Source organism: Harpegnathos saltator, unplaced genomic scaffold (assembly GCF_003227715.2).
Source record: "Harpegnathos saltator strain DR-91 unplaced genomic scaffold, Hsal_v8.6 scaffold358, whole genome shotgun sequence".
NCBI classification, from domain to species: Eukaryota; Metazoa; Arthropoda; class Insecta; order Hymenoptera; family Formicidae; genus Harpegnathos; species Harpegnathos saltator.
Window position 1 is genome coordinate 67,988 of NW_020230159.1, and position 21,334 is coordinate 89,321.

The following is a 21,334-nucleotide window of genomic DNA, read 5'->3' on the forward strand; positions in this document are numbered from 1 at the left end:
CGCCGCGCAATGACGTATAGCACGATAAAGTTTACTTTGCCTCTTTTTTTCCTTTCTTTCCCTCACCCTTCCTCCTCCATCAATCCCTCTTTCTCTTCCTCTCTCTCTCTCTCTCTCTCTCTCTCTCTCTCTCACACTTCCTCTCTCGTTCTGCCTCTATCTCTCCTCTCTCTCTCCCTCGGGATCAATTCGTTCGTTTTGGCTGAAGCTGAACCTCGAGTTGTTTTTTCACGGGAAATAAAATTCTCGCGATTTAAGACGAGCTCGAGGGTCGAGCTCAGGACGTAACGTAGTCGCGTAATCGCAGACGAGAGTTTAACGAGCTTCCGACGTGTAACGTTAACGGTCACGATCTCTTTACGATCCTCCCCGGCGGCTGTTAAAGAAATACTCAAACGAGCGTTCCGATCGAAGCAACGATTTTATCCCTGATTAATTTTATCGGCCGGAATGTCATCGCGCTTCTCGGCTGCTTTCGACGAGATCCGATTACACAACTCAAGATCGACGATGACTTTATAATCTGCTATTCCCGCAACAAATTGTACGGTTATTACTGTGCGATCTCTATTGATATAGCGTGTTAGCAAACAGTCGGGTTTAAAGTCGCGGATAAATATCGAACATCAGCAACGCGAAAACCTGTTTCAATAGATGCTTTAATTTGGGAATGGTAATCAACGATAAAGAATTATTTCTCCCTTTCCTTCTACTACCTCATCTTTCCTCCATTCCTTCAGTATGTTTGGTTTTTCATGCAAGACAATTATCTTTTCCCTTGTTCATACATGTTTGCCCTAAATCGTTTGCAGATAAGAATTATCTGAAGCATCAGCTAACGGTGGAAGTAGACCTGAAGAAATTCAACGTGCCGGTGGAATTTGGACTGAAGACGAACACAGAATGCAATGAGCATTTGCTCGATCATTCCGTCAACTTGTATCTGCATTCGTCGAAAGACAAGTCTGAATACACCTACCGCGTGTACGATCATCCTAAGGAAAGCGGTACGGTAGCTTTACTTATTCTTTACATCAAAAAGAGAAATCATATATGGAACATTTGAAAAATATTTATACTTCACAAATATAAGTATATAAAAAAGATATAAATATTAAACTGCGCATTTTGAGTACTTCTATTTAAATTTTTATTCCATTAAATTTGATAATTGATATAAAAATGGAATTCCATGTTTGATTCCATAAAAGTACATCGACTTTGTCCTAAGAACAATTTGCGCTAAAAAAATGAAAATTTATGTTAAAAAATGCTATTCCACAAATTTTTTGCCCAATTTTCGAGTCGAGGTCTGAGGTAAAAATTTTATTCCCAATTTCGTATGATAGTGAAATAATTTGTTTTGGAAATAATTTGTTTAGAATATAAAATTGGGTATACTCACTCCCCTAATCGCAATTTAAGCTGCGGAAAGGCTCTGGAAAAATTTCTATACGGACTCGATAGGGCGAAAAAGTAACAATCGCGCTCTTTTTCACAGGTATTGTTTTAACATTGCCCACTCGTGAACTGGCTCTTATTGCTGTATATGATGTGCCGAAAACAAAACAAAGCGGAACGTACAAAATGGAAATAGCCCTTTATATGGACAGAAAGAACAAACCGACCGAAAAGACCGCTCTTATCGCGACTGGTGATGCCAACGTCGACCAGAAGAGCCTGTCCGTCAATGGAGAGATGAAATTTGTGTACCCGTCACAACCGAAGGTATGTATCCATATCATGTACATGTCTAAATGATGTCTTAAAGTTACCTTAATTTGTCTCAATATTTTCTGGTTATTGGGTATTCAAAAAAAATGCACACATTTTCCCCAATTCAGTAATTCTTAAAGCCGTTACAATATTATGAAAACCACGTCCGAATAAACGCACAGACTCCTTCTGAAAAAACATTCGCGATTTTACTCCCAATCTTCGCGCGAATAAGGTCGTAGGGTTCTAAAATAAAACTGGAAAGAGAACACCTCCCGGTAAAGCCGTTACCTTACCTTCGATTTTCTCGCAATCTAGCGGGAACATCGAGTTTCGCCGAGCGGCTCGACGGCTATAAAAAAGGGAAAGGAAAGAGAGAGAGGGGGGAGGGGGGCAGAGCAGAGAGAGAAAGAGCAGACGAGTATATGTTCTCGTTGATCTGCTTTTCCGCACATTAAATTCGTACTTCGTCCTTACGTCGCATATTGCGAAGTTATTTGTTTAAATTTTAATTTTGCTTGAATAAATGACTCGAATAACTCCTGGCGTCAGACACGTCAGACTTCAAGATCCGTGATAACACAGGCTGATATTTGTCACAGGACATGACGGTGAAGGGTAGGCTGCACCATGGCGGCGAGCACTTGCTGGACGTAAACGTAGATATCGACGTGTTCAGCAAGAAAACGCAGAAAATCACCATAGTGGCGAAAGTGCACGAACAGCAAATCGATTCAGGCTACAATATTACCAGTTTATTCGAGATGACCAGCCGTGGGCAGCATCTGAAAGTCGATCTGAAGTCGCACGTGGCACTGACGAAATACAAGGTCAGTTTCGGTAGTTTCTTATCGTACCTGGACCGACATCAGAAACCAAAGAGCGTGGGCGTCCTGTTCTTCGCGGATTCCACGGAGTTATATCTTCTGGCGACCGCGCCCAACAAGGAGGTCATCAGAGTCGACGCGAAACTCCAGTTACAGAAGGACTTGCAGAAGTTCGACGCCGAGGTTGCTGTAGCCGGTAACAAGCCTATCGTGGTGAACTTCGAGGTGCACGATCGGAATACTTTCAAGTATTTGGAGTATCAGCAAGGTAGGTAATTCTCGAGATTCTGGGAAAGTTATTTCTTACGAGTAAATCTCCGCCTTCCAGAAGTGATGCTATTTGATATATACGGAGCTTCGGTGTAACTCCATGTTTGAAGCTGAAGTTTGAAGTTTCGGACAATTTGATTTCCGAATCTTCGAACTCTGTTTGAAACATCAAAGCTCTAATTTTTTCTTTTTTTTCGGAGAGTGTAACAAAATTCTATGCGATTAGCATCTTTCGAATATTTGAATGTTCGAATATTCACATTTTGAAATCTCGTTATTCAAATATAACAGCTATAACATATAACATTCAATATAAAAAAGCATTAAAAAGATTCAGTGTAATGTGCGACTCTATGATTACTGGTTAAACATTGAAGAGAAAGAAGGTAACTTGTAGTTACAGTTATTGGTTTTAGAAGAATAATTGGTTGCCGTTATCATAACTTATGAAGAAATGAACAAAAATAAAGAAAATTATTTTATAATTTCCGGTTTATAAATAATACATTTTTATAATAAATAAAGTAACTTTCTTTCTCGTCATATGTTGATATGTATGCTTTCCTACTATTACCTAGTGAAACTAAAAAAACGATTTGTTAACATTATTTATTTTGAAGAATAAGTCATCATTGTTATCGTTATTCAAAAAGTAAAAGATCATTACGATTTTCGTTATTTTCTTCACCGAATTTTTTGATATCTTCTTTCTTTACAATTTGCGTTTTACACAATTTGCTGCCGCCTATTCCATTAATAATTAGGAAAGAGTAACACACATGTTACAAATAATATATTATTTTTCAAACTTGGTCCTGTTGACTATTATCCTGTGGGAAAATTATACATTTTTCTGATTAAGTGGAGTTATTGAGAAATTTTCAGAGTTTAAATCATCAATAACATTAGATGAATTATTCAAACAAGTTATAGATTTAAAAAACCAATAAAACTTTACGCAAGAGATGTCGCCCGTGAAACTCATTAAATCGAATGGAACAAGGTCTGGGATATCACCCCCAAAGATCAATCAAATGTTTGTCATTCCGATGGAAAAAATAATGCGCAAATCAGTCATACGAATCCGTTTTTATGACAAACGTCAAATAATTTGAATAAATCAAATGACAATAAAGATGCAAGTGTGAATCGGATATACATAGCGCACAAATTAAAGAAAATATAAATCAGATAACGAATTATATTTGCAAAACTCTAGAAGCTGTACGAATTTGTAGTAATCTCGCGACAATCTCTCAGATAATCCCAACACGAAGATAACCGCTGACGGACGCCTCGTGCTCGGACAGTTGGCCGAGATTCACGCTAACTCTTTCAAGGATGGTGAGAAGAAGGAACTGTTCCACGGATTGATCCATCTCGACGAAGGAAAGTTCCTGAGGCCTGACTTCGGCTATAACAAGGACAACATTGCTTATACAATGGTGAGTATGACCGTTGTCGCGCTGTCACGACCCCGATATTCGCAGTGTTCAGTTTTTCGGTTCACCGACGATGATATAATTTAGGAACGTGTACGACACCAAAACGCCGAGATGTTAAATCACCTCAAGGCTATTGGCGATGAAATCGACAATGAAATACAAGAAGAACTGAAAGACTTCACCAAACAGTTGAAGAACGCCAAACCGAACATGGATGGTCTTCGAGATTATTACAAACAGGAATTGACTAAATTACAGAACGAGCTCAACGCTGACCAGACCATGAAAGACATCCAGGCCGCCTTGTATGAACTTAATAATAACATCATTTAACATTGCATATATAGAATATATCCTATTTCCATCGATTTGTATTTTTTCTAACAGTAGATTCTCTTGAATCTTCAAATTATTCTCTTTGAATAATTCGCGCAGATAGTTTTCTCTTTTTGTATATGTATACAAGTGAAAATCCTGAGATGTGAGGGGAGAAGGGGGAGAAAAATCGCTTTTGAGAAGTGTTCAATTTTTAATATTTTACATTGTTAGAATTAAGTCCCAAGATTAACATTTTATTAAGATAAGGGTTCTCTCTCTCTCTCTCTCTCTCTCTCTCTCTCTCTCTCTCTCTCGCTCTCTCTCTCTCGCTCTCTCTCTCTCTCTCGCTCTCTCCTCTCTCTCGCTCTCTCTCTCTCGCTCTCTCTCTCGCTCTCTCTCTCTCGCTCTCTCTCTCTCTCTCTCTCTCTCTCTCGCCTCTCTCTCTCCTCTCTCTCTCGCTCTCTCTCTCTCGCTCTCTCTCTCTCGCTCTCTCTCTCTCTCTCTCTCTCTCTCTCTCTCTCGCTCTCTCTCTCTCGCTCTCTCTCTCTCGCTCTCTCTCTCTCTCGCTCTCTCTCTCTCGCTCTCTCTCTCTCGCTCTCTCTCTCTCGCTCTCTCTCTCTCGCTCTCTCTCTCTCGCTCTCTCTCGCTCTCTCTCTCTCTCCTCTCTCTCTCTCTCTCCTCTCTCTCTCTCTCTCTCTCTCTCTCTCTCTCTCTCTCTTCTCTCTCTCTCTCTCTCTCTCTCTCTCTCTCTCTCTCTCTCTCTCTCTCTCTCTCTCTCTCTATATCTCTCTCTCTCTATCTCTCTACCAACCTGAAACTATCTAAAGACGTAATTTTAATATTTATTTTTTTTCAATCATTTGTACAATTCAAAGATTATTATCGCATCGATATTTTCAATAAGGAAAATTTGACTTTAAATTGGCCAACAAATTTATTATCAAATTATGACACGGTAGAAATGGGACATATATTTACATACACTTACGAGCACATATAATATCGCGTTTACATACAAGTAATAACGATCATACACGCGATACATCGTACTGATATTTTTGTGCGCTGAAATTAAAGTATTCGTCGGCCTGTTGTGTGCTATCGATCGTATTCTTCTAGGGACAAGCACTTTGGATCTATCATCTCCGCTGTAGCGGACAGAATGAAGCAAATAACCACACAATTAGAGAATCTGTGTAAGCAATACCAGGACCTAATTTCCAAGCTAAAAGAGGCGTTTGAGACTGTTTTCCCGCAATTCATGAAACTGTATAAGGAAATGGTCCATGGTTTTGAGAATATTTTCGAGAGTACCGTCAAAATCCTGAGCACCTATCTTCATGTAGTGCTCGATATGATTAACGACTACCAGGAGGAATTTAAAGAATTAGCTATTATGATGTCAGAGCTCCTGCAGGATATCGCCAAAATCGTGTTTAAGGCCGTCAGCCAAATCAAGAAGGACGTCGATGAGTTTGTCGTATTGCTGATCGATCAGGTAAAAGCGTTGCCGATCTACGAGATCGTTAAGGAAAAGTACCAGGAGATCCTTAAATTCCAAATACCGGAAACCATAATGACCTCCATCGAAGATGTTTGCAACACCATAAAGACTACGATGCCGACCGACGAACTTCGGCAGCTGCTCGATGCTATTCAACAGTATATCTCAAAACACGCCAAGCGTGAAAAGGTATAGGTCTCTAAATGGCCTGTAATATACGCCATTTCTCGTTACAATTTATAAGTAAAGTTACTTAAACGGCAAAATATATTTGTCTCGCGTGACAGGTTGATGATCCCGCTGAGGTCAGGAAAATTTACAACCTCTTGGTCGACGCACTCCAATCCATCGTGAAACTTTTGGAATCGGAAATCCACACGAATAATCTGTACAACTTGCTGGAAACTGAATTTCCCTTCAATATTGGCATGATGAAATTGCCAGAGATTACTGCGCTAAGAGTATCTCTCCTCAATCTGCTACGCAGCAACGAATTACCAACGCTCAAAGATATATATTATACGTACAGGTATTTGAAATACGTCCTTATTTGTTCAACTTCGCTCATTTCCTCTTATTATCTTTTTTTTTTATTACAACATATATATATTCGTTTTGTTTTATGTTTTTGTCCTAAGAATTAAAATTTGTGATTAACAATTGATTAATTACTAAGGTTGTGAAAGTCATTTTTTACAAGTTACTTGTTGCTTATTCTGAAAAAAATAACTCGTTCTACCGCAGCCGTTATTCAAAAGATAACGAGTCGTTGCAATTTCCATTATTTTTCTCGCCAAGTTTTGATAACCTTTCCACTTTTTCGCGCGATTTACTATTACCATTCTATATGAATGTTCCTTATTGTATATATGCAAAACAATGATAACAATTATTATCGTTTTACACAGGAAATTATTATTTTATTACCGTTGTTGCAAATAATGAATAAAAATAACGCCGTTATCAAATCGTTGCTGAAAACATATGACTCGGGTAAAAAATGAATAAGACTGTAAAAAAGACCTGATTAATTTTCCTTAAGATTAATCAGGCTCTAATATGCATAAATGATCCCTAAGAGGTTTATATAATAAATATTTTATGAGGGTCTTATAAGGAAATATTAGCGGAGTTTTATAAAGAAATATTATTGGGGCCTTGTAAGGAAATATAGTCAGCCGCTAGAAATTAATACATATAATATATATAATCATGGATCTGTTCTTTTTATCTAAAGAAAAACTCTTAGGAAAAATTACTTTAAAATGTTTAAATTAACTTAAAGTTACTTATAGTTAACTATAAATCACTTACAGTTAACTATAACTAATTTTAAGTTAATTTGAAAATTTTAAGTAAGGGAGCAAACTATATATATATATATATACATACACGTCATAGTTTTGCACCTGTTCGCCATACAGCATACTTTCGGGGCATTTTCTCGTTCAATATTATAGTAAATGTGAAAGAGACAGGCTTCCCCACCGATTTACCTGAAACTTTGAAATATTACGTATTTTATTGAGCTAAACACAAATCTGAAAGTAAAATAAGAGTTATGAAGTGATAGTTTTGAAGTTAAAAAATCTATCATACCGACGATATGCAGCAACATGAATATGATCCGTAGCCATATGTACATGTGAAAAACGTAAGTTTGAAACGCACGTATATATTAAATCTTCGCCTTACATACAAAGTCCAAGATTATTATAATTAGATTGGGACTAAAACTATAAATCACTTACATACATAAAAATACAATATACAGGGTGTTCCGTAAGTCGAGGTCAATCGCTCGAGAGATGAATGAGGAACCACAAACAAGAAGGAAAGTTGATACAAACATAGGTCCAAAAATGCGTTGTTTTCGAATTATAGCCATTTTTATGTTAAAATTTGAAATTGCTTTGCTTTCGAATTTTTTTTGTTCTGGAATTTCGATGGTTTTTATGAGTTTCAAAACACAACTAAAGTCAAATAAAAGTTGCGGGCTGCTTTAGCACTACCCAGGATGCACCGCGTGGAGGTACAGCTCGCTTAGTATCCCTTGGCAGAGATCAGGACTCCACAGTTCGTCACTCCTGTGGTATTTAGTGACTCCAAACCCTCTCTGTCGTGTATGTGTGTGTGTGTGTGTGTGTGTGTGTGTGTGTGTGTGTGTGTGTGTGTGTGTGTGTGAGTGAACGTAAAAATTATATGAGGTGTTCGAAAACAAAGCTTGTACAATAACACTGTGGTATTTACCACAGGAGTGACGAACTGTGAGGTCCTGATTTCTGCCAAGGGATGCTATACCTCCACGCGGTGCATCCTGGGTAGTACTAAAGCAGCCCGCAACTTTTATTTGACTTTAGTTGTGTTTTGAAACTCATAAAAACCATCGAAATTCCAGAACCAAAAAAATTCGAAAGCAAAGCAATTTCAAATTTTAACATAAAAATGGCTATAACTCGAAAACAACGCATTTTTGAACCTATGTTTGTATCAACTTTCCTTCTTATTTGTGGTTCCTCATTCATCTCTCGAGCGGTTGACCTCGACTTACGGAACACCCTGTATACATGCACGTAGTAACGTGAGATGTTTACCTCGCGCAGGGACTTTGGTAATTTATTCAGGATGTTATTTTAATATACTTCCTAAGTAACATTCGAGAGGTTTTAACCATCGTTCATTGCTTATTAAAAAGTTATTAAAAAAAGAAATTTCACAGATAAAGCCTATTTTTTCACAGAGTACATTAAATATACATTACACGCACAATGTACATTAAGAAATGTTAAACAGTACATCTGAACGAGAGAAGAGTGAAACCTCTTCCCAAAAAAATCTAATCTAACCTAGCTTATTGCATCTTTATATGTTGTTCGACGTTGTTGAAAAGATCTCTTTAAAACTCATAACACCTAATCATATGTAAAGATATGAGTTAAGTTAAGCTAAGTGACCTCAAGGACCTCAAGGAAACTTTTTCAAGAACTTTTTTCAAGAACGTCTAATAATATATAAAGATGCAATAAGTTAGGTTAGATTAGGTTTTTTTGGGGAAGAGGTCAGAGAAGGAGCAAAGCTTCTCTTCCGCTCATATATACTGTTTAACCGTTTTTAATGTACATTGTGTCAAAAATAGGCTCTACCTATGAAACTTCTTTTTTTAATAATTCTTTAATAAACAATGAGCAATGGTTAAACCTCTTGCTCATATGACAATCATGTTCATGTTGCTGCATATTGTCAGTATGACAGATTTCCTAATTTCAGAACCATCACTTTTCAGCACTTCATAACTTTTATTTCACTTTTCACTTTCAGATTTGTGTTTGCCGCATTAAAATATGCGATATTCCAAAGTTTCAGGCAAATCGATGAGGGAGCCTGTTTTCTTCACATTTGCCAATATTATTATACTTTATACACTCTTCATTCTTTTTATTTCTCTATCTTCTCTAACCTTTCTCCGATAAACTGATTGGATTCTGAGGTTATGGTCAATTTGCACAGGCGCGAGAAGACAGAGACAATGAATATGCACTTCCTGCTTTATCTCACTCCCATTATTCATAGGCGTCATGTTCTCATATAGGGAAAAGAGGTTCATGGTCTGTTTATTCATACTATGTTTATGGTAGCAATGCACTCACATAAATCGCAAGGGATTTTTCTATGATCGGTGTATAGAACGTATGCGTATCAATCGTATCACCTCACGTGGAAGACAATGGCTGCGTTTAGTAGAACAAAATGATCAGTGAGCGCTTAGGCCCGGTTCCACAACTTACTATAAACGAAGTTTAACTCGTTAACCCTAGTTTAGACGAAAAATTGCGTTCCACAACTGCCTTAAACCATGGTTAACGTTGATTTCTCATAGTTAAAGTTAAATCCAAAACTTCGGGCGTTTAATGAATTTAAACGAAGTTTAATACTGCAGCACCATTAATTTGAGAAACAAATTTATGACTATCTCACTTTTGGAGTTCAGTTGACAAATATTTTGAACGTTTGAACGTCAAAGAGATATGGCTTTAGAATACATATTATCTTCATCTGAAGATGAAGATTTTGAAAACTTAATTTATCGACGGACAAGAAATATAAGAATAAGATGACCATCATATTTGAAAGAATTTGATAATGTCGATTTTCATGCACGATTTAGATTATCAAAAGAATCTGTTATTGCAGTTCTAGCAGAAATCGAGCATAAAATTTCTCATAAAACAGAACAGTAAGTATATAAATTTAATTTAAAATATTGGGTTTTTTTGCTTCGACAGATTATATTCTAAACCAGAGTAGCAACTATATATAAAAGTCAATTATTATATGATAAATTCAACCAAATCAATAATATAAACTAATTGATTATTATTAACATTGGACTTCCACCCTTTTAATAAATTAATACTTATATACAAATACAGCAAATGTTAATGTTGGTTAGTGTTTACTTGATACGAAACAGATATTGTTCTCTACTAGATATCATAGCATCCAGCTTATTTCAATTTTCCCTCTTTTCACTTTTAGCAATAACCAATCATAGTCTACGTTTGAAAAGAAAGAGAAGTCTTTAACAGTTTCTTTATACAGACTATAGGTTTAAGTAAACTACAGGTAAAAACATCATGTGGAACGCGATATATGTAAGTTTAACTATACCGTTAAATGTAACATCAGTTCAGATAATCACGGTTTAAACTTGATTTTGTGGAACTGGGCCTTAGTGATTATTGTCTGTGATTGGAGCATTCTTTTAGATTCTTCATAGACCCAGAAGTATTTACCAATCAGGAGCGAGAATCACTAAGCGCTCACTGATCTCTTTGTTCTGCTGAACGCAGCCAATGAGTCTATTAAAAAACGTCACTTGGGTGCACTCACTGCGTTGAAATAAAAGAAATACAGAAGTGAGATAAAGAGAAAGAGAGAGCACTCGGATGATGTTCTCGAACGCTCTCCTGTAATTAATTCTCAAGTTGAGGGTAACATTGTATTTGCATTTTAATCTGAAGCAGCTGTTACACTAAAGCTTAGTAGAACAATAAGTTAAATGTGCAGTTTGATGAACAGACTACAGCACTCATATCAACATTCAAGTATGAGGGTTACACTCAAGTCGAGTGTTATTTTCAATTGGGTGTTCGAATTTATGCGTAAATTGAGTGTTATTTTGATTGTATTTTTGAGTTTTTTTCCGTAAGGGATAATTCTCAAGATGAGGACACTCACATTGCTTTCTATTTTGTCAAATAGGCCCAACGTAAATCCCGCAGACATAATACCTCCCTTCAGCAAGATTGGATTCGTTGTCGATGGTGGGCACTTCTTCACCTTCGACGGTAAATCCTTCAGCATGCCCGGCGACTGCAGCTACATTCTCGCCCAAGACATGTTGGATGGCAATTTCTCTGTCGTAGCGAACTTTAACAAAGGCAATCTGATTAGCGTGACTGTTACGGAGCCTAAAGAGAGCATCACGCTGAAGAACAATGGCGACGTAAGTTCATTTCTCCTATCTTCTAACCAATTTCCTATTGTATGTTGGCAAGTCGCTGAATGTATGTAACGTGAATCGTGAAATCGGGCCAGACGGCGGCGAGAGAGAAAGAGAGAGAGAGAGAGAGAGAGAGAGAGAGAGAGAGAGAGAGAGAGAGAGAGAGAGAGAGAGAGAAGGAAGAAGAAAGAAAAAAGATAGGAGAGGAACCGTAGATAGGACCCATAGCTCATACGGTATTCTATGTACGAGTCTTATAATGCAATCCCGTATCGAACTGTAACTCTGTAAGTTTACGAAGGGGCTTCAAACTTCGCTGACAAGTCAAACTCTATTATCCTCTCATTGCTTCCCTCATAGACAGACCGCGCGAACGAGGGAAGAATAAAAATCGCCTCTGTTCATTCTCCCCCAGCGCGTGAGCCTTCCTTATTACCGCGAACACAAAATTGCCCCTCGTTCCTTTGGCCTACTTGTCCGAACTACGTTTCACGCGCTACTCATTCTCATTTTGACGAAAAGATTGCCCTGCGTATCGCCGACACTTATTCGCGCAATTCTCGCTCATCTCATTACGTGTATCTTTCTTTCTCTTCTTTTTCAGATCTTGGTGAATAACAAGCCAGCCGAATATCCAGCTAAAACGAAGAACCTGCACGCATACATTATCCCGATGGAGATCGTTAAAATCGATTCTAAATACGGGGTGCTTTTGACATGCAATTATAAAATGCCGATGGCCTGTTCGCTCGTTGTGTCCGGCTTCTATCACGGAAGATTACGCGGTCTCCTCGGCGACGGTAACCACGAGTGCTACGACGACTACACGTTGCCGTCTGGAAAGGTAAGCTTATGCTATCGTCAAACCGATTGAATCTCATATAGAACCAACAAACGGTCTCTTCCCGATGCAGGCTGTTCGGCATTCGGCAATTATCAAGTTATACAGGGTGTCCCGAAATTGTTGTTCAATTTTCAGTGGTATATTCTGAAACTTAATTGGAATCGAAAATCCTAATATGAAAATATTATGACATCTTCGAGTTGCAACCCAAGCAAATATATGTTCACGGGTCCTGCTTCATGGCAGTATGTTAAAATATAAATAAAATTGATCGATATATCTTCACGAGAGTAATGCTGTTAAATGCAAAAAAGGCAAGCACGATTTCGCTCAATTAAACGTTTACAACACGATTGTCACAAATATAAATAGTTTACTTGTATGTATTATATGTTACCTTAATACATAGTATCTGCCTAATCCTATTACTCTTGTCAGCGTGTAGTGATTCCTCTATTCTACTTTTATAATGTTCAGATTATACAAGTATATACAAGTAGAATAGAATATCACAATGACACCAAAATGACGAGAAAATGACTGAATCATGATGAAAAATAAATTTTCCTTATCATTTTATGACGATGTTTTATGATGATTTTCTATTCCGCCTGAGTTGGAGGAACTACGCTTTAGGTGAATTACGAAATATTCGAACACTTCTACTTCTCAGAAATTCTCATTATAATATAGTTACTCATTATAATATACTTAAATTATATTATATAATTATAATATAGTTCTCATTATAATATACTTAAATTATATATGTACAATAGTTTTTTTTATACAAGTATTTATAATAACGTATGATTATATATAACCGTACAAGAGACAAAATTGACATATAATTATATATAATTATTTTCTTTTGGATATAGCTGATAAAACTTTTTCGCGAATTGAATTTTAAGAAATAGATAACAAAATTATTTTCTCAGTTAACTTTAGATAAAGTATACTCGATTAAAGTGGAAAATCAAAGTTTAGTTATGAAGAAATGCAACATTAAAACTTAGAAAGTTGAATTGCCAATGATCTTTCCACATTATTTTCTATCAGAATTTTCGACTCCAATTTAACTTCTTCCATAATTCTAGAGGTGGAGGAATATATTCTTCATAAAAAATTTTAATTATGGAAATTATATATAAATTACAATTAGCTCATTCGAAATGATTTTTTTATAAAGAACTAAAATAATTCTTCCTTAGTCCACATTCTATCGAGAGATAAAGAAACGCGATTGATTAAAGGAAAATAGACTATTCGCAAGTTGCGCTTTATTAACGGAGATAAATAAGATAAGAAGCCGCCTTCGTATAATTTCATAATGACAAAGAAAGTCGAAATTGATCATGCGAACGCGTCGAAAGTTGAATTGAAGGTGTAAACACTTTATAAATATTTAACATAATCTGTTTTCAACTGAAAGCTCGTTCCTCATTTTCTTTGCCGTTGTGCTTCTATTTATAGAACTTCGCACGATACTATCGTGAGACTATAAATCATCTCCTCCTTTGTATGTGTTTTTGCTTTTGGTTTTATTCAAAAGTTCTCGCTCCGATCAATAAACAAATGTCGACGTGGAATGGTGCGCTTCTCTCGGAGGGATCGTGAAATCCCAAAGGGATCGGCGTTCTTTTGTTACGAGATGGATATCTGAGTCCAGTAGTTTGAAACTAGAACGACCGACGATATCCACTTTCCTTTCTTCTGCTCTTTCCTTTGTCCAACAAAAAAATTACATTTCAATACGCGAACTTTTTCTTCTGCCATCTGATAATCTTTAAATGAAATTAAGTGTTCCCTGTTTTTAACGATGAGACCGCGCGATGCGATCGCGCTGAAACGAGGAGACTTCGTGAGATAAGGATGGCGGGAAATTTATGTGTTTGCAATGATCTCTAAAACATCTTCTTCGCAATTGAAACAGATCACCGAGAGCGAAACTGAATTCGCCAACGGATACAAACTGAAGTCGGACTGTGCGGCTGTGAACGCGATCGATCATAAGACTCAGCAACGTAACCCAATCTGTACGGAATACTTTTCCGGAGAGAAGTCCACGCTAAAGTAAGCGCACATTTTCTCATCATCAAAAAGATACAATTATGTTACATTATTGTGTTATATTGTATTACGTGGCTAATAAGACAAACCATTATTTCCAATTGTCTCGAGCGGCACGAGAGTCCCGCTGCGTATGTTTTACTTGGAGACAGCGTGATAATTTATGTTTTTCCCTGACACTTTAGAAATTGCTTCAATTACCTCAAGCCAAATGCTTATCGAGATGCTTGTGACATCGCGGTCACGACGGATCCTCAAGCTCCTTGTCTAATCGCCACAATTTACAACGCTGCTTGTTATTATAAGCGGGTCCGTAGAGTCAGCATGCCGCCCACTTGCAGTAAGTTGAGTTGTTGACTTGTGCTATTGCGCTGCTCCTTTCCACCTACGGTGGTTCCACAGTACGGCATTATTAATGTGGTATTAATTCGAGAAAAGAGCAGCTGTTGCCAGTGACAAATTCATTTCGATCCTAAGATATTAATTTGGAGATATCAAATGTGCTTTCTCTACAATGAAAAGAAATAAAATAATCAACATAATTCTCCGGATTATACAGGGTGTCCGGAATCTTTTGGAAATGAGAAATTGTGAAGATAAATCAAACTGAGAAGAAAAGTCATGTACCATTTTGCAAAAATCGCAATAGTTACTAAGTTATTAATTATTGGAAATGACCACATTTCTTTTAATTGATAACTTGAAAATTTGCGTACTTATTTGCAAAATGGTAAAGAACTCTTTTGTTTACAATGACCTAATCTACACGTATACAGCTATCCCCTTTTAAATGAGCCAGGCAAAAATCTTATCGACCTTTGCAAATTTCAAAATCATTAAATTAACAAAAGTCAGGGCACTATTGTAACAATATATTCTCGAAACCAAATAGAATAAACAAGTCTAGTACCACTTTTTCTTCCGACAAATGGCGAGATATCGTAAGTTAAATATTGAAAGTTATCAAGTTTTCCTTAAATATCTTAGAAAATATTAGGCAAATAAAAAATGTTTCAGACAGAAGTTGTTCAAATTAATTGGTAGAACAAGATGACATAATAAAAAATTTCCATTTAAGAAAAGTAATGATCAGTGAATACCTCGAAAGTGGTAGCTGTAAACAAAATAATATAGTTGTTTTATGTCTCTTTTGAAACCATACAACTTTTGTCTGAAATGTTTCTTAGTATCTTTTATATTTTTCGAGATTTTTGCCTGACTCATTTAAAATGGGACATCCTGTATAATGGCTACTGTGCCTAGTGACAGATTTAAGATTCAGGATTTAAAGTTCAATATATTCATGTCTATCGCTAGATACAATAGCCGTCATATAATTGTAGATTAGGACATTTTAAATAAAAAAAGTCCTTTACCATTTTGCAAATAAGTACGCAAATGTTTAAATTATCAATTAAGAGAGTCTCTAAATATAATCGTTTTCAATCATTAATAACTTAATAACTATTGCGATTTTTACAAAATGGTACATGATTTTTTTTTCTCACTTTCATCTGATTATATCACACTTCAGAATTTTTCGTTTCCAAAAGATCCTGGATACTCTGTATATCGCACCAACTGCAATCAAGTTAAACGGAATAGAAGCCTAGTAAGAGTTAATTAATTAACAATCTGACAATTTCAGCTGAGAGATTTAATTAAAAGTAAAAAGTTCACTAAGTTAAAATGTAATATGATATAGTCTTTTAGTTGCTAAAAAAGAGTCTAGTCTTTTAATTGCTAAAAGAACTAATTGCAGAATACGAATAATCTTACCTTTTGGTGAAAGATTAAAGTAAATCCGACGATAAATGCGACTAATAATATGTTGTGACACTTTCATGATTATTTCATTGGATAAAGTTTCTGAAACATGTTTAATAGAAACAGATACAAGAAATAGAAACAGAAAATTAAGGGAAGAAAAATTAAAACAGCTGAGAAATTAAAACAGCTTAATATGTCAAATTGTAAAATTGTATTTATTTAATTCGACTTGAGTTGTTTTTCGGCTGATCTGTTTTTAATATAGTAGTCATAGATTTGGATTACGAAACATATGTTTCTTTGTCTTATATATTCTTTTTCTTAATAAACACGAATGGTTTTTAAAAGCTAGCTATGATTAGATTTACTTTAAAAGTAAAATTCGACGGTCTTTGATATTTTAGCGACTTGCAAAGTCGGCGAAAATACGATCAAGGCTGGTGTCAGCTTTAGTGTCAAGATTCCAAAGGATCAAGCCGACATTATCTTAGTAATCGAACAAGTGACACCGAATGAAAAAGTCTTCAAGGATTTGGTTCCGACATTGATCACTGATTTGAGAGAGGAACTGAAACAACATGGTATAACGTACGTATACCCTAATTTACTTAATAATAATACTGAACAAATTGGCCGTTCATCGAAAATATAATATTTCTGTGATTATCGAGTTTGAACTTTTATGTCATTTCCTCTTATTTTCGGCAACGGGCTTGCTGTTGCTTTGTTTTTGTGTACACTCGTGATTCTAATTTTTTCTGTAATTGTAATTGTAATTGTTCTTTCGCAACTAAATTAACACCACTCATAGTTTATAACAATAAAGTTGTCGTTGCCTGCATTCTCATAATATATCACGACGAATGTTACATGTACGTATGTTATTTCTTTACCGTGACACTTTCATCATTTTGATCATGTTTCGTTCAACAGTGATGTTCACATCGGTTTGATGGGATACAACGAAAATATGGAACCGCAATATTACACCGTCAACGGCGACCTCAACATTTCAGGCGATGTGAAGAACATGAAATTCGAGAAACCAGAGCCCATCATCAGTTTGGAGGTAAATTGTGTAAACGATATGTCATGATGCGTGATATCCAATAAGATCATCGTGGCAACGTCATTAAGCTTTATTATGAAGCTTCTCGGTAATACATGGCCATTTGTGCCTTTGCTCGCAGGAAGCGAAAAAAAGCAGCTTGGAGCAGAAACTGAAGTACATCGGCCAAAGGTTGGATGTGGAATTCGGCACACTCGCGTTGTCTGACGCCTACGCGGAAGCCATCCGCTATCCGTACAGACCTGGCGCGGCCAAGGCTGTCGTCGCAATTGTCTCCACTCCGTGTGAGAAGAGCCCGTTACCGTTATCTGTAAGAGTTCCCTTAATTACTATCGTCTCTGATGCGAACTCTTGGAATATTCGGAACGATGGTTGCCCGATTGTATGCAAGAGAAATGTATCAATTAGTGGTCTACTATAATATCGGGTCAGCTAAACGGTTCGGTCCATTTTCCTGCTTCCTTCGAAAGCGATAAACCAGCCATCTTCTATTCAATATATGTAAAAGTTGCAATGTTGGCGAAGAATTGTCGATCGACGATGACAAGTTGATAAATAATTTATTTTCATTAATCTTTTGCGAGATGAGTAGGGAATACTTCAAAGCTAAACAACTGCTGAAGACTGAGAATATAATTTGGACTGTAGCATGCCGCGATCAATGGAAAAAATTACTTTTTTAAAAAAATCGAAAGCAATGAATAAAAACAAATAAAATGTTATTTATCACTGTTGCTAAAATATGTAGATGAATATAGGTGCCTATCGCAACAGTTGATAACTGTCGTTTTTGTCAGGAATATAAGCTGAAGAAATTTGTAGAACGTACATAGACTTTCACACCGAGAACATTTCTCGAACGTATATAGTGTCCCATTTTAAATGAACAAGGCAAAAATTTCGAAGAGTATGAAAGATACTAAGAAATGTTTCGGACAAAAATTGTTCAAATTAATTGGTAGAAAAAGATAATATAATAAAAAATTGGGGTTTCCATTTAAGAAAAGTAACAATCAGTGAATATCTCGAAAGTGGCACCATCTATGAACAAAATGATATAATTGTTTTATATAACTTGAAACCTTATAACTTTTGTCTGAAACATTTTTCTCTAAAATGTCGCATTTACAAAAAAAAAATATCGGGTACTGGATGGTCTGAAACACCCTGTATATGCATCTACAACAGTTCGAGACAGTTAAAAGCGACAGCATAAAAATTCGGACCAAACTTTTTGACTCATGAAATGTCGCATAGCGACGTACTAATAAAATTCGATTGCCAATCCGAGAAAAATTAGTGGAAGAATAATAATTTATAGAAAAGATTCCCGTATTTTTATGTATAGCGATAATTGCATATCAAATCGCACGAAATTTCCTTTTCGCGGAAAAATATAATTATACTCTTATGTAATTATATGTAATTTTTTTTTATTGAGTTATCTCTGTCGCGATACGATAAGCTCGTTCATCTCAGCACAAAACTGATCTGACATTTCCGTTATTGCAGTTGCAGCAGCTGAGACTTTTAGAAGGACTGAAGATGTATCGAGATCTGGGTCTAACCTATTATAACGTTTACTATCCCGGCGACATTCACGTTTCCGGCAAAACGCAGAAAAACATCGTCGCTTACGACCAGGACAGCGTATATGTGTTAGCCGACAGTAAGAAGAAGCCGCTGACTGGAAACAGCGAGCTCAGAAATAACATGGTGATTCCTACCGAGGATGTATGTGCCGACTTTGCTATCATGGTGAGTTCGCGAAATGAAAGATCAATCAAATTTTTATTTAATTCGAGATGAAAATTGAATTCACGAAATCAATAGTCTCAAACATTCAAAATGTCTTAAAGCTCCTATTTCCTTGTCGCAGTCATCTTGACTTATGACGTCGAAAGCACAAAAATACATTCTAAAATTCCTGCAGAATATATTGAGATATAAACATATATTTATAAAATGACATTTATAATCGATTCAACAGATTTGCAAAATAATTTGAACATTTTCCGTTTGCTCTAATAATCAATAAATTGCCATACAATTATCATAACAGAATTATGGGAAAAGATGAATTAAGAAGAATATACGTGGTATAATCGTGCAATTTTATTTATTGATTCTTGCAACAAAAAAAGTATTCGGACTATTTTACTAATTTGTTCGATTGATTGCAAATGTTATTTCATATCTATCTTTTTGCTTCAAAAATTTTTAGAATATTTTACAGGAATTTTAGAGTATATTTTTTTGCTTCTGACATTATAAATTAAAATGGCGCGACGAGGGATATTTTACAGGAATTTTAGAGTATATTTTTTTGCTTCTGACATCATAAATTAAAATGGCGCGACGAGGGACAGAAATTTTAAAATAGTTTACAAGACATCTGGAACAAGTAAAATGTCCCGTATATGTCTCTATGATGTCCTTTTGACATTTGTGTTGTCTGAGTAATTTCCCGACAAAAGATAATACATAATTATATATAAATTTTTTATATAATCATATATGAATACACATAATTATAGTATATGCGTCCATACCGGAAAAAATGTACAAATACCATTAAAATAACCGCTTGTATTTCTTCTTTTTTCTTTTTTAATAGCGTTTTTTCAGTGTAATATATACATAACTTTATAAAGACAAAATTCATATATAATAATTTATATATAATTTATATATAATTATATGATTCTTTATTTAATCATATATATTTCTTGATGGGGTGAGGGGGGATGGTTGTTATTCATCGTTCCAAGTAACAACGAAACAACAACGATAACAATAATTTACTGAGAGAACACATCTGAAATTGTTATCTTTATGTCGGTACGATATTATTGCAGTCCGGCGGAGCGGCATTCAGCTCCACGAACTTGTTAGACGCTAAACCAAATCAGAAGAGACAGTTCGCCCAAGTTACCGCTAGAAGAATTGCCGAGAGCCTCACGAGCGTCGAAATCCAGCAGGATTGCGTGTGTGAGCAGTCTTTCACTCCCTCTGGACATTCTTGCTGTAAGATTGTGGGCCGCAGGGAGAAGGAACAACTCGCGGTGAGTTCCGGCTTCGGATTTTCAGGATTTCTCATCTGGCATGAGATACTGATTATCCTCCGTCGCGAGTATCGCTGTAATCGTTAATTTTTGCGAGTATCTGAAACGTCAAATTCCGAAGTTCGTTTTATTTGCCTTTTTATGAGATTACGTTAACGGTATATTTCCCCAAGTCTACCCTGAGTCGTCCGTGTCTAGCTAATCTGTCGTATTAATAACGATTTCAAATGATCACTGTATAAATTAGAAATTACATAAAATAATCTCTCTCTCTCTCTCTCTCTCTCTCTCTCTCTCTCTCTCTCTATATATATATATATATATATATATATATATGTATTTATGTATGTATATATATATATATATATGTGTGTGTGTATAAATTACAGAATTTAATAAAAATTATATTGTATAATAAATTATGTTGCAGAAACACACGAAAGGAGGCGTGAAAGGATGAGGAACTTCAGTACTGCGTATATTATTACTAAGTAATTTAGATATAATGTATTTGTTACTTCGTCAAAATATCACAAAAATCTTTGGATAGTGGCAATAAGCGATCTGATCGTGTCGTTTGTAGTATGCAGATATTTTTTATTTTTTCTCCTTCTTCACAGTGAAAAGAACGTCGAACGCGAGATCGCGTCTCGTCTGATAATTTCATATGTTCTAGATGTAATACGAGCGCATGCAAATTAATGCAATCCCGATAACTTGGTGTATACCATTTATCGATAATGCTTATAATGATATTATGTTCAACGAACTTTTTGCAAGGAAATAAACATTGAATTACCTACGTAATTGGAAATCTTCAACAATACCTCTCTTCCGTTTCTCATCGCTCCGATAAATTTTAATTATAAGCATAATTTGAAAATAACATTTGAACGACAAATGAGCCTTTTCGTCCTTATATACTTACTT

At 35.9% G+C, this 21,334-nt stretch overlaps 1 protein-coding gene across 1 annotated transcript in view; it reads left to right on the top strand.

Moving 5' to 3' along the window:
- The window catches only part of apolpp (retinoid- and fatty-acid binding glycoprotein apolipophorin), a 45,642-nt gene extending 24,431 nt beyond the window's left edge, over positions 1–21,211 (top strand). Inside the window, exons 10-26 of the mRNA XM_011146204.3 lie at positions 813–1,007; positions 1,502–1,728; positions 2,319–2,811; positions 4,074–4,258; positions 4,343–4,563; positions 5,696–6,269; positions 6,368–6,609; positions 11,343–11,586; positions 12,188–12,427; positions 14,364–14,503; positions 14,686–14,840; positions 16,675–16,858; positions 17,204–17,339; positions 17,461–17,649; positions 18,852–19,097; positions 20,198–20,404; positions 20,835–21,211. Coding sequence (XP_011144506.2) covers positions 813–1,007; positions 1,502–1,728; positions 2,319–2,811; positions 4,074–4,258; positions 4,343–4,563; positions 5,696–6,269; positions 6,368–6,609; positions 11,343–11,586; positions 12,188–12,427; positions 14,364–14,503; positions 14,686–14,840; positions 16,675–16,858; positions 17,204–17,339; positions 17,461–17,649; positions 18,852–19,097; positions 20,198–20,404; positions 20,835–20,864 — 3,908 coding nt within the window. The 3' untranslated portion in view covers positions 20,865–21,211. The remainder of the gene's footprint in view (positions 1–812; positions 1,008–1,501; positions 1,729–2,318; positions 2,812–4,073; positions 4,259–4,342; positions 4,564–5,695; positions 6,270–6,367; positions 6,610–11,342; positions 11,587–12,187; positions 12,428–14,363; positions 14,504–14,685; positions 14,841–16,674; positions 16,859–17,203; positions 17,340–17,460; positions 17,650–18,851; positions 19,098–20,197; positions 20,405–20,834) is intronic.
- The last annotated feature ends 123 nt before the right edge of the window (positions 21,212–21,334 follow it).